Source organism: Oncorhynchus mykiss, chromosome 2, assembly GCF_057628025.1.
Source record: "Oncorhynchus mykiss isolate SJ-2025 chromosome 2, ASM5762802v1, whole genome shotgun sequence".
In the NCBI taxonomy this organism is placed as follows: Eukaryota; Metazoa; Chordata; class Actinopteri; order Salmoniformes; family Salmonidae; genus Oncorhynchus; species Oncorhynchus mykiss.
The window spans coordinates 22,927,501-22,941,911 of record NC_143023.1 but is presented as its reverse complement, the minus strand read 5'-3'; the positions used below and the strand labels follow the sequence as shown (position 1 = coordinate 22,941,911).

The following is a 14,411-nucleotide window of genomic DNA, read 5'->3' as shown; positions in this document are numbered from 1 at the left end:
GTTTTGTTTAGTTTTGATTATTGGCAGTTCGGTAGCACAATTAACAATCCCTTCCGCCTGCACTGGATGCGGGGAACTAATTAAAACAGCTTGCGTACCAGAAGCAGAGTCAGGGATCACATATAGAGACTTGGGTATGTTTGAAGAGTCCAAATCTATCCTGGAGCCGGGTGAGTCGAGAGAAACCATGGGACCATAGCACTCACCCACTTCCACAGCGGCGACGATCAGTGGATGAGGCCATCCACCGCTTTCCACTCCGGTGCGTATCGCTGGCTCGATGATGTTGGGCCCAGGATTGAGTTGCACATCCCCGGAGAGCAGGAGGGTAGTGAACAGGTAGTTTAACAGTTTCCGATAAATGTTGGACTTGTGTTTGTTAAGCGGTTCAGTGTTATAGGGAGCGAGATAGACTTGGCCATTATTCAGAGCATTATGGTACTCTGTGTACTGTCCGCTCCCGTGGAATGATGAACCAATGTGTTTGGTGTTGATATTCTCCGGCAGTAGATTTGTGTCATCCCAGCAAGGACGCACTGAGATTATCAGTAGAGCAGCTACATAACTGACAATCATGGCAGAGTACTGGAGATAAAACACATAATTGCGCTTTAACTCTTTGCATGAGTTACTTAGCTGGTGTCGGCGTACACCTGATGGTTTAGATAAAATTACAGCATTCGAATGAGAAGCCGCACCACCCTGTCTTCCGTCCGCCATCTTGAAAAGGGTGTGGCCATTAATTGGTGGTTCCAAACTTCTTCCATTTAAGAATGGAGGCCACTGTGTTCTTGGGGACCTTCAATGCTGGAGACATTTTTTGGTACCTTTTCCCAGATCTATGCCTCGACACAATCCTGTCAATTCCTTCAACCTCATGGCTTGGTATTTGCTCTGGCATGCATTGTCAGCTGTGGGACCTTAAACAGACAGGTCTGTACCTTTCTAAATCATGTCCAATCAATTGAATTTACCACAATTGGGCTCCAATCAAGTTGTAGAAACATCTCAAGGATGATCAATGGAAACAGGATTCACCTCAAATCAAATCAAAGTTTATTTGTCACGTGCGCCGAATACAACAGGTGTAGATCTTACTGTGAAATGCTTACTTACAGGCTCGAACCAATAGTGCAAAAAAAGTGTGTGTGGGGTGGGGGTGGGTGGAAGTAAAGAAATAAAACAACAATAAAAATACATTTGAAAATAAGAGTAGCAAGGCTACATACAGACACCGGTTAGTCAGGCTTATTGAGGTAGTATGTACATGTAGGTATGGTTAAAGTGACTATGCATATATGATGAACAGAGAGTAGCAGTAGCGTAAAAAGAGGGGTTGGAGGGTGGTGGGACACAATGCAGATAGCCCGGTTAGCCAACGTGCGGGAGCACTGGTTGGTCGGGTCAGTTGAGGTAGTAGGTACATGAATGAATAGTTAAAGTGACTATGCAACTAAGCTAAACAGAAAGTAGCAGAAGCGTAAAAGAGGGGTTGGGGGGGCACACAATGCAAATAGTCCGGGTAACCATTTGGTTACCTGTTCAGGAGACTTATGGCTTGGGGCTAAAAACAGTTGAGAACCCTTTTTGTCCTAGACTTGGCACTCCGGTACCACTTGCCATGTGGTAGTAGAGAGAACAGTCTATGACTGGGGTGGCTGGGGTCTTTGACAATTTTTAGGGCCTTTCTCTGACACCGCCTGGTGTAGAGGTCCTGGATGGCATGTAGCCATATGGCATGTAGCCATAAGCCATACGCACTACCCTTTGAAGTGCCTTGCGGTCGGAGGCCGGGTAATTGCCGTACCAGGCAATGATGCAACCAGTCAGGATGCTCTCGATGTTGCATGCTTTGGTGTGCGGAGATCATCGTCCTTGTTGCCATGGTTGTAACCACACACGTCAGAGCGTCTCTTGGGCAGGCTTACCAGGATGTAGTGGAACCAGTCGTATTTGACATGGAGACCGAAGCTGGTGTCAACAACCGAGAACAGACTGCTCTCTCTGGCCATTCACCTTCAAAGAGAGAAAGGAGACAAAGGGTCATTTCAGAGTAGAGAGTTGATGTATTTCATGTTAACATTTACTTGTGTGGAATAATTCATATAATCAAATGTGTCAATAGGCAATGATTCATTAAAATGGCATCGGAACATGTGATTGGCAGCTCTCAAATTATGTGCAATCAACCCGAGTAAACATTACACTTCAGTCATTCCACTGAAACATAACTTATTTTTATCTTAATATAAATGACCTCCCTTCAAGGCTTTGTACAATTCTGTATTCTCAATTTTTCACCCAGTCTGGCTAAAATGCCATACGGACATGCACTTGAACTTGACATGAATTACTATTCAAACACAGCCCATCAGCCATCCAGAGAATGACCCAGTGAACTCTCATTACAAAAGGGATGTTAAACAATCACTCGGTGGAAAACAATTACAGAACGGTTGACAAATAGACATGCCCAGAGGAAAATCACTGCATGTCTATAGCCTGACTGACTTTATTGCAACATTATTGAATGTAAAGTGCATGTGTGTATTTGTAAGGTACCAAACAACAGCCTATCTTGCCTCTCTGGATAACAGTGTGGTCCTTGTACAAAGTGAGCTGTAGGGCTTTAATAGATGGAAAGTGGTTCTGAGCATGGTCGTTTTGCTCCATGACCGAGAAGGGCTCTGCAGTACTGGTTTGGGTGCATTTCTGGACCAGATTGCAGTTTCCATAGTAGTTAAACTCCAGGCCATCAAAGGTGTAGTAGTGGTGGCCTCTGAGCACCCAGCAATCAGCTTTCTGGGCCAAGTCAACAGATTAAGGGCTTGGACTGGAAAGACAGGCGACAAGAATTAGGCTCTTGAGAGAATTCACACAGATTTGATGACTACTGCAGTTGACAGTGTTCCTAATTGAATATATCAAAATTGTCCATTATTGTTGTGATTATTACAGTCTGTTCGTTTAAACTAGATGAATTATAAATGCGTCGACTTTTGGGTGGCATCAACCGTTCTGAACAGGCATTCTAATCTGCACAGAGGAAAAGACTGCGCTGTTGAAATCTTTCTAAAGTTGAGGTATATTCAACCAGCAGTGTGATAGACATTGACATGCATTCCATTAGCTTCGGAACAATTGACAGGTTAATTAATTCTGAACAAGCTTCTGATTGACAATAACAATTCCACTAGCCCCTGTAGGCTATTATTCAAGATTTGGTGTAAAGTGTGCGCAAAATAAATAAGGTCATTGCCAACTCGGAGAATGAAAGCATTGAGGAAGTATGAATCATAGGTATATTATAAATCCTTGTAAATACATCAGGCTGAATACATCCAATGTACACGGAACAAAAATATAAACGCAACATGAAACAAAGCTCATGAGGAAATCAGTCAATTTAAGTCAATTCATTAGGCCCTAATCTATGAATTTCACATGACTGGGAATACAGATATACCTTAACATTTTTTATACGGCCCTCAGGATCTCATCATGGTTTTTCTGTGCATTCAAATCGACAATCAATAAAATGCAATTGTGTTTGTTGTCCGTAGCTTATGCCTTAGCTTATACCATAACCCCAATATGGGGCACTCTGTTCACAACGTGGACATCAGCAAACCGCTCGCTCACACAACGTCATACACGTGGTCTGCGGTTGTGAGGCCGGTTGGACTGCCAAATTCTCTAAAACAACATTGGAGGTGGCTTATGATAGAGAACATTAAATTATCTGGCGACTGCTCGTGGACATTCCTGCAGTCAAAATTCCAATTGCATACTCCTAAACTTGAGACATCTGTGGCATTGTGTTATGTGACGAAACTGCACATTTTAGAGTGGTCTTTTATTGTCCCTAACACAAGGGGCTCCTATGTAATGATCATGCTTTTTAATCAGCTTCTTGATAATCCATCCACCTGACAGGTATGGCATATCTTGGCAAAGGGGAAATGCTCACTAACAGGGTTGTAAACAAGTGTCACAAAATGTGTGTATGGAACATTTCTGGGAACTTTTATTTCAGCTCAGGAAACATGGAACCAACACTTTACATTTTTCTTCAGTGGTACAACAGCACATCTCAAAAAAAGCTAATCTGAGAAGTGGTTTAGTTCAAATAAACAACCAAGCCCTCCAAGTTTGGTAACTTTGGAGCTTCTGGGTGTGTCAGAGAATCCAGCTGACCAGCGGGGCAGTGATTACCTTTCCCAACCCAGCCCAAGGAACAGTCAAGAAGGGTGCAGCTCGACCCTTAGGGCAGAGGCAGCCTCTCAGCGCAGGGAGCCAGGGGTGGAACATGTGCACCTCAGAGCACCCATCCAACCAGGAAACCTCCCCCTTCTGCAGAAGCACAATGAGTCAGTGTGTGTTTGTTACACAACCCTCCCTCCAACTGACACCCCACAAAGGTTTTGGAATTAGTCAAGCCCTGTACACAGGTGTAGTGACTAACATACAGTTAAGACATAAATCATTGGGCTGTTTGTGACAGCCTGGGCTAAATGAAGCATGGCACATTTTGGTCTGTGGTGTAGTTGTGGCAACATGTCAGGGATTACAGCTGCATAAATTCAGGTTTGGGAATTGATGATAAATAATGTGTCATGATAAATGTGACAATGTGTCATTACTGACTACACCCTCAGAGTAATCAAACCTCTAGTCTTGGAACATGATAAAACAGTCAAATGATCTGGTCATTTTGGAAAGGTTTGGAAATGCACCAATGACTACAACCCAGAAAATACATATTGGACAGAAATATAAACGCAACATGTAAAGTGTTGGTCCCATGTTTCATGAGCTGAAAAAAGATCCCAGAAATGTTCTATATGCACAAAAAGCTTGTTTCTCTCAGATTGTGAAAACATTTATTTACATCCCTGTTAGTGAGCAGTTCTTCTTTGCCAAGATAAGCCATCCACCTGACAGGTGTGGCATATTAAGAAGCTGATTAAACAGCATGAAACAGGTTCACCTTGTGTTGGGGACAATAAAAAGGCCACTAAAACATGCAGTTTTGTCACAACACAATGCCACAGATGTTTGTAGAGGGAGCATGGAATTGGCATGCTGACTGCAGGAATGTCCACCAGAGCTGTTGCCAGAGAATGTGATGTTAATTTCTCTACCATAAGCTGCCTCCAACTTCGTTTCAGAAAATGTGTCAGTACGTCCAACCGGCCTCACAATCGCAGACCACATGTAACCATGCCAGCCCAGGACCTCCACATCCATCTGAGACCAGACACCCAGACAGCTGATTAAACTGAGGAGAATTTCTTTCTGTAATAAAGCACTTTTGTGAGGAAAAGCTAATTCTAATTAGCTGGGCCTGGCTCCCAAGTGGGTGGGCCTAAGGCCCACTCATGGCTGCGCCCCTTCCCAGTCATGTGAAATTCATAGATTAGGGCCTATTTAATTTTATTTCAATTTAACTGTAACTCAGTAAAATATTTGAAACTCTTGTATGTTGCGTTTATATTTTTGTTCAGTATAGTTTGGGATTGGAAACAAACCAGCTACACATAGAGTAATTTGGGAGTTCAATACAAAAGCCAGTCTGACTGAACCATTAAACCGTTGCTTCTGCCAGTTCCACACACACACCTCATAGTAGCATCCAGTCTGGAATCAGCCACCCTGCTCAGGCTTGACACAGTGATCATGACTGAGCAAATTACCCAGCCTCACACTGGCACCCATCCACACAAGTTGAAGGACTGGTGACCAAACCAGAAGTACAGGCATTGGTACACACCTTGTAGTGAGAGTTCACTGGGTATGACATGGCTGTATGGAGGGGAAAGACATTTTGTCTTTGTAAACATAATACATGTTGAATTCAGTTTTAAGCCAGAAAGGATCTTGCATCATCCACTTACAGCATTCGTCTCCCCTCCATGGCTAGACCTTGGCTGCGGCTTCATAAAATACAAACATAGATTTTTTTTATTTTTCTACCTTTATTTAACTAGGCAAGTCAGTTAAGAACAAATTCTTATTTTCAATGACGGCCTAGGAACAGTGGGTTAACTGCCTGTTCAGGGGCAGAACGACAGATTTGTACCTAGTCAGCCCTTGGATTCGAACTTGCAACCTTTCAATTACTAGTCCAACACTCTAAACACTAGGCTACCCTGCCGCCCCAATAATCAAATCAAATCAAATCCAATTTTATTTGTCACATACACATGGTTAGCAGATGTTAATGCGAGTGTAGCGAAATGCTTGTGCTTCTAGTTCCGACAATGCAGTAATAACCAACAAGTAATCTAACTAACAATACCAAAACTACTGTCTTATACACAGTGTAAGGGGATGAAGAATATGTACATAAGGATATATGAATGAGTGATGGTACAGAGCAGCATAGGCAGGATACAGTAGATGGTATCGAGTACAGTATATACATGAGGTGAGTATGTAAACAAAGTGGCATAGTTAAAGTGGCTAGTGATACATGTATTACATAAGGATGCAGTCGATGATATAGAGTACAGTATATACACGTATGCATATGAGATGAATAATGTAGGGTAAGTAACATTATATAAGGTAGCATTGTTTAAAGTGGCTAGTGATATATTTACATCATTTCCCATCAATTCCCATTATTAAAGTGGCTGGAGTTGAGTCAGTGTCAGTGTCAGTGTGTTGGCAGCAGCCACTCAATGTTAGTGGTGGCTGTTTAACAGTCTGATGGCCTTGAGATAGAAGCTGTTTTTCAGTCTCTCGGTCCCAGCTTTGATGCACCTGTACTGACCTCGCCTTCTGGATGATAGCGGGGTGAACAGGCAGTGGCTCGGGTGGTTGATGTCCTTGATGATCTTTATGGCCTTCCTGTAACATCGGGTGGTGTAGGTGTCCTGGAGGGCAGGTAGTTTGCCCCCGGTGATGCGTTGTGCAGACCTCACTACCCTCTGGAGAGCCTTACGGTTGTGGGCGGAGCAGTTGCCGTACCAGGCGGTGATACAGCCCGCCAGGATGCTCTCGATTGTGCATCTGTAGAAGTTTGTGAGTGCTTTTGGTGACAAACCAAATTTCTTCAGCCTCCTGAGGTTGAAGAGGGGCTGCTGCGCCTTCTTCACGATGCTGTCTGTGTGAGTGGACCAATTCAGTTTGTCTGTGATGTGTATGCCGAGGAACTTAAAACTTGCTACCCTCTCCACTACTGTTCCATCGATGTGGATATAATCCTTCAGGCTGCCACAGTACTTTGCCATATCCCTTCAAGACACACACAGGGGCCTTTACACAGTTGTCCAAGAAAGGTTGTGGGTCTACCGTGGCGTGGCAGTCTCTGAATAGGCCAGCAGGAGCTGAGAGGACTCCACAGAAATGCTCCAACTTGAACTCAGCCGCCAAGGTCCAGTTACACTCTGGGCAGATGACCCCAGACAGGAAAACGTCACGGACCATCTGAGTGTCATCTGTAGCATCACTGTTGAAGTTTCAACACCACCCACATGCTTTGCCAGCATAGGCAGGAGGAGTTAACAGCTGTATGAAGTCAGGTCCACCGTACGTGATCACTGCCCCATTGTCCATTTCCACCTGTGTTGTCAGACCAGAAAGCACAGCAATTATACTCTCCTGGTGGACCGGAAGGTTCCAGGAAGCCCTTTTCACCTTGAGACAAAGGTCAGACCTGAAACATCACATCAACGTTTAAACAGATTTATTATAGCTCAAGACGAATACTATCATTAGGATAAAGGCCGCTACTATAAAACACACCTCAACCATCCCCCTCTGCTGCGGTTCCACAGTCATTCAGTCCCTTGTACCTCAGGTGTAGCTGACCTTGCTGGATATATGTAAATGTATCTGTTCCATTCTTGGCATATGTCTGGTTTAGGAAATGGGGGCTTCTTGATATGCCCGTATGGAGATCAAAGCTATGCCCATCATAGGTCCAAGTGCCTACCTCCCACCACTTTGCACTTCCCTGAAACTGGCGCTGGATAGCAGTCACGGGGGCCATTTTGGATCCTACACTCTGTTCCACTGGAACAGGTGGTGTCAGTGCATGGTAGCTAGCCATGATCGACAAGAGAAGCAACCTGACAGTGATCATGGGGGTAAAACACTGCCTTGATCTTGTGGCACAAACCGTCAGAGGCAGCCGCACTCAGTGTTGGGGACACACTTCCCACCACTATGGAAGAACCCAGGTTTACACGAGACGCCACACAATTGTTGGTCACAGGGATGGAGCACAGGTTGTATTCAATGTTGGCTGGACAGTACAGACCTGTATAGGACATATGAAGGGAAATTTAGCAAATGTATGGATCATGCAGAGGTTCACATCAACTGATTAGTTGAAATAGTCATCAATACAGAGCAAAAGGATTTATCAACTCAAACTACTTACCACAATAATCTGAAGCCCTCCATTCATCTATGCAAGCAGTGGTGTAACTTGAGAGAATCTGACACTGGGCAGTCTGCTTGTCATTGTTGTAGCAGAGGCCGTAAGACAGTTGTCAAAGGCAGCGTTTGGGGTTGACCATCCCGTGGCAGTTCTGGAACACTCCCTCGGTAGTCCCTGCCTAAATAGAGAGCCTGCTCCTGATGGGGCATTAGGGAGTGTTCACAGTCGTCACATCCACACATTCAACAACGTTACTAGTTTTCCAGCGCCTCACAGCCATAGATGTCCCCGTCGTCTGTTAGATAGACCTCTGGGTCCGCGTTGAAGTTCCCACACAGGCCATAGAGTGAGCCAGAGAAGACCCTGGGCACTTGGACAGTCAGGAGGTTCCAGTTGTATGTGACCAGGACACCAAAGTCAGTCTCAATTACACGTGGAGAGCTCTTCACTTTACCTTGGTTCAACACTGAGGGAAGGCCCAAAATAATCCCATTCACCTGAAACAAGATTGAGAAGTAGTCAAAAGGGCATGTCCAAGACGAGGTGAAATTACAAATCTTCTGACACTGATAGTTTAGACAATAGTGCAGACAGGGAACTCTATTCAATATGTATCCAAAACAGGCCAACTCACCAGAACTACTTCATCCCAGTAATGAGAGATCTCAATAGAGTAACCATGGACCAAAATATTGACCCTTCTGGAATAAGAAGTGTTGGTGTCGTCCTCCTCATGTTCTGCGTCGCCACACTGAAACCAGGCAGGTCTCCCGAGCTAGCGAAGTGCCTCACCAGCTGGTACGCACAGGTGCCTTGGAAGTCACACCTGTTCCCATCAGAATGCCGATCCCCTTGAGCTGTGCATACCCTAAGCCCTTCCTTATGGTAGCCCAGCCAGAATCTTGCACACCTTGTCCTCCTGACACTGGGCCTGGACACAGGTGACATTCTTGGAGGAAGGCTGACAGGTGCACTGCTTCCGACACTGGCGGTCCATCCAGAACATCTCCTTGGGGAGGTAGTAGAGACCTTGATGGCTGCAGCCACACCTGCTGTCTGGGACACAATGGCTGCCACTGAGCAGATAGCCGTCCTTGCACTGGGAGGTAGCCGGCCTCTGACATATGTCAGAATAGGCCTGCATCGACCTACAGACAGCAGAAGGAGCTCCATCAGCAGCACATTGGTCAGCCTTGCAGCTGCAGACGTCCTGTTCAGGAACAACATGGACGTGGCTCTGCAGCAGCCTGAAACCGAACCCAATGCAGGTTTAGAGTTCACTTGGCCTGTACTGCACACAGGACATGAGGCGCCGCAGTCCACTTTCCAGCGAAGCGCAAAGTCCACAGCCACCACAGTTCCATCAGGGGTGGCAAAGTCATTAGTTGCATTGTGGTTGTAGTTTCCACAGAGAACACACAGTGAACCAGACAGCTCCGGTGCCACTTCCAACTCAAGTTTGTGATGCAAGTCATACCGCAGCATCAGGCCAAAGTCTGTTTCCAAGACAACGCTGGAGCTGCTAGGGTTTAAAGGCAGAGAGCCGGCGGCCAGGGCTAGGGGCAGGTTCCTCTTCTGACTATTGATCTGCAAAAGCAACAAGACAGTATGGACATGTACTAGCCACAGTCACGGCAAAGTGTTACTACTGACGAAGGTGCGGTACTAAGAATCCCCTATACAGAGCAGATGTTAGACTCTGAAGCGAAGACAGGCTTTCCGTCCTTCTTTACACACAGCTTGTGAGGTCCACAGTGCATCTACTCACAGGGATGTGCAGATACAAAAACAAAGTAGTCAGTGGTTATGTTGCCTGAAGAAACCACATTTTTTATTGTATTTTCTTAAAAAGGTTGAAAAGTAAAAATACCTATAGAGTCATGAGCTCGTCTCTAGTTGTAGTACATACCTTGTTTTTCACACATGGCTAGATAGTTCATGCTAACATTAGTCAGGGGAGGGAAAACAAAGTCAGACTCCAAGTTAGAAACTGGCTTCAGGTCAACAAGGTCGTAAGTGAAGTTGTCAATGTCCTGTTAAGAGCATGTGCAACCTGTTGCGACACCTACAGACTTCAGAGAGCAAATCCCTGACAGGGATCTGGAGCTGAACACTCTCCAGCACCTATGTGCAGGATCAGGCTATAGAACATTCCCATGTTAAAACTAAAATGAGGCTAATGACATTTCTTCAGTCTGAAAAAGCTAGTCGAGGAGAGCAGATATATATTTTTTATGAAACTAAATGTTGGAACATTGCATTTGCAGAATAATGATTACTGTCCCAGCTCACACTGCTCACCTGTAAGTAAAACCTACTGTATATGTTTCACGCCAAGCTAAGAGCACTGAGCAGTGTGCAAGTACTGGAAAACAGATAACACTATCAGGGCAGGTGTCAGATTGCACCTGGCTCAGCAGCCAATGAGAGAATTCAGAGCACAGTTCCTAGTTCCTGACCTCTGTCTGGTGTGCACCTGTGCGCACATTCTCAGGAAGCTCCCATGTTGCCAGGGATCACAACAACAGTGGAACAAAACATCGCAGTGGTCTAGAATCAACTCAGCACAGCTAGAAGTGTCAACACGATTTGAGGTGAGTGATGCTTTCCAGTATAAACCTAGATCATGGCAAGAGCCTTGATAAAGAGATGTCATCTGTAAGGCTAACTACATTACAATTATCCACTTTCAGCACTCTTGTATAATTTATGCGGTGGGGCTGTGAAGAAACGGCTTTAGTATTTTTTTGCATGAGCAATTAAATAAAACTCTGCAATACTTATTTTGTAAGAACACAGTGTGTTCAATCAAGACTAGTTGATGATTGACAGTCAAGGGTCAGGGTCAGTCAGGGCTATAATGCTTAAAGAGTGAGAACCACTACAGAAAAGTTTGTTTTAATATGGACATTCCCTAAAGCATAGCCTGCAGACAAAGGTGCTCTGTAAACAAGTATGTTCAATTTAAACCCTAACCTCAGTTACTGTGCTGTCAACAATCCTACATAGCTTAGTTTTAATCAACACCAATGTGAATAAGACAGAGAGGAAAGAGAGGTGACTGTCTAAACTGTAGCTTCAACACTTTACATTCTGCATGTCAAAAGCCATTATAAGCTGCCAGACAATGCACTAATCTGGCATTGCTTGTCAGATGGCTGCAAGCTTCCATTGGAGGACCCATGACCACCTGATTAACAAATGGGAGAGAAGGGCCTAATTAGGAGTCTACGAAGGTGCCCCCAGCTTTACCATGACATTAAATGGCACGATGCTAAGGGATAGAATATCCACTAGCCAGGGCAGGCTGGCACGATATCCAGGGAGGTCAATGTCTTCATTATCTCAAGAACTGAGACACAGGTAGCCCCACCCCACTAATAACACAAAACTATACAAATAGTTACTCAACTGTTGAGTCTTGAGTGGTATAAGGGAGAGGCAACATAACAGTATGTTGCATATGTGAATTACATGAGATATTTCACAAGGTATTTCATGTTAGTTTACCCTGAGTGATGATTCACGCCACACATACCTGCCCTTTCCCGATTATGTGCAGTCCCATTTTAAGTCTATTCAAGTGATACCTTTAAGTAAGGTAAATAGATATAAGAATTTGTTAACTGACTTGCCTAGTTAAATAAAAACATTTTGCATTTTTTTAATTAAATACATTGATTGTTAGTCTTGTAGCGTAGGGCCCCCATCTAACAAAAACATCTCAAGTAGCTATGGTATAACTTATTAAGAGAAGGTTCACAACTCAGTATTGGCATACAGTAATTGGCCTGCATGTCAATCCAAGGCTTGAGCCAAGACCTACGACTTTTGTCCTGCATGATCAAACAGGATGATATTTCACTTGAGTCACAATGATGGGAATGACATGGAATGGCACACCTAACAGGTAAAGGCAGCATGAGGGAACCAGGCGTAGCCTTTTGGGGGTCCACACCTCATGCCCTCTTGACATGTCCAGTCAGTAATTCAGCCATTATTATTACAAGTTTAGATAGCTGGGTAAACGAATTTACCAATTTATACATATATATTTTTTATACCTGACATGGGCTAATTCAGTGACTCAAGACAATAGGAAACTACTGATGCCCAACCAAGTTTCAAAATTGCACCTTGTGTATTCTACTACTCTAACGCTCAACAGTAAGTTGAGACCCCGACTGAGTTCTTTAAAAAAAACACACAAAAACAACTCAGCCGGGGCCCTAGACGACCGCCTGTGTCACTTGTCCAGGGCCAGCCCACGAGGAAACACAGAAATAACCTGAAGGGCTCCATCAATCTACTATTTCAAGAGTTTTCCAATGACCTTGCACACAGAAGTCACATTGTATGGAAATATACAACAGGCCAAGGCTTGCTAAACCATAAGAGAGATGCAGGACTTACACCTGGAACAGCAACATAAACGTAACTGTTCTGAACAAAAACAGTTGTTTAGTTGGATCAAATGAACAGAAAAACAACTGTATTTAAATGGTCGTATTTGCTGAAGAAATACGCTGCTAACCCCACATTCACACACATGATCATCATTAAGGATAATTGAAGCATTTGCACAGGTAGCCCAATTCTGATAGTTCTTTCACTAAGATCACATCAGATCTTTCCACTTTCAAAATAACAATTAGTGAGAAGAAAAAAAATCTGCCTGTCTAAACGCAGCCATGGACTGAATTGCAGTTGGTAACTGATCTACAAATAACCTTGCATTATAAATAACTGATCATTATTGTTTATAGATCAGTCAGACAGTGACACTTTGCCCACAATGTATCACGTATTTGATGCTCTCGAACACCGGCAAGGTGTTGAAAGCTGGCCCTAATTAGCTCAGATTTTACAGATGAGTGCGAGCTCATGGAGGGAACAGCATGACCACGTGTCACACTGTAATACCTCTCTCTGTCGAAGAAGGGCTGTCAAATTGACTTCAATATTACAACCAAATGATAGCGCTTTCAATTCAGAACATTGCAAAGGAAAAAGAAACTTCCAGACAACTGCCGCGCCGCATATGTGTCTGTGTATTGTATAGGCCTAGGCTTTCAGTAACACAAGGGACTTTTTTCATATCTTCCCTGTAAAACATCTGCACAAACATGTCAATGACGTATTTGGGGTATTTCTTTCTACTTAGCGATGTGACAAATCGCTAGTGAATTCCCTTTTTGCTTCGAACAAGTTCCCCTGAACTTGGCCCATGCTGCATCACAGTGCTTCCTGCCACCGGCGCGTGAACATCTTGCAGGTTCATTTTAGTCTCATAATAGCCTATTGTGAAACACAGCCAGTCGCACGGTGCAGAAAGTCAGTGTAGGTGAGTACCTTTTGAGTGGGCGGCAGACAGACCCAAATTTATCATTTTAAGACAACCCTATAATTTATAGACTATGACATTATAGAAGAGAGTATGGAAGTTGACAACATGAAAATGCTTTATTTAAAATATTTTGGTGTTATTGGAACATTTAGTTTAAATGGTCTTGCAATGCCTCGACACAAATTGAGTAAATGTCAGCTTGTGTTCTGTTGTTGGTTGTCTGGGGCTGATATATTAATACAAACATGATCAATTAGTCTACAGTAGCCTCAAAAACCTTGGTGAAAGTTGGAGGAAAGGGTATTATGGATTTCTACCTAGGCTAAATAGGCTTATTGATATGTGTTTTGTTGTCTTGGCAATATTGCTCTCGGTTGGAACAGAAACCATTCACCTGCAGTGTACTGTCTTTTCTTCTGCACAGCTGCCAAAGCACAACGACATTGCCTTTATAACTATCTCATCAGCCAACGAATGACTAAGATTGGGAATATTTTTTCCAACCACCAGGCAGGCTACTGAACCTAAGCATTGTTTGTGAGCTGTCCTAACTGTGTAATGATAATGAATCACAGAAAGTTTTCTCATACAAAAAGTGTCTGGATTGAAACTCTGAAGCAGTTATAAAAATGTTGCATATTTATTCTCAACCACATAGTTGAGGTGATACTA

At 43.9% G+C, this 14,411-nt stretch overlaps 1 protein-coding gene across 2 annotated transcripts in view; it reads left to right on the top strand.

The window, feature by feature from the left end:
• The first annotated feature begins 10,505 nt into the window (after nucleotides 1–10,505).
• Nucleotides 10,506–14,411, top strand: part of LOC149984911 (uncharacterized) — a 20,039-nt gene continuing 16,133 nt past the window's right edge. Inside the window, exon 1 of one of the 2 annotated variants that reach the window (XM_090193215.1) lies at nucleotides 10,506–10,986. In XM_090193215.1, coding sequence (XP_090049341.1) covers nucleotides 10,816–10,986 — 171 coding nt within the window. In that variant the 5' untranslated portion in view covers nucleotides 10,506–10,815. Of the gene's footprint in view, nucleotides 10,987–13,510; nucleotides 13,737–14,411 lie in introns of those variants that run through there. The other variant, XM_090193219.1, reaches the window with a different exon arrangement.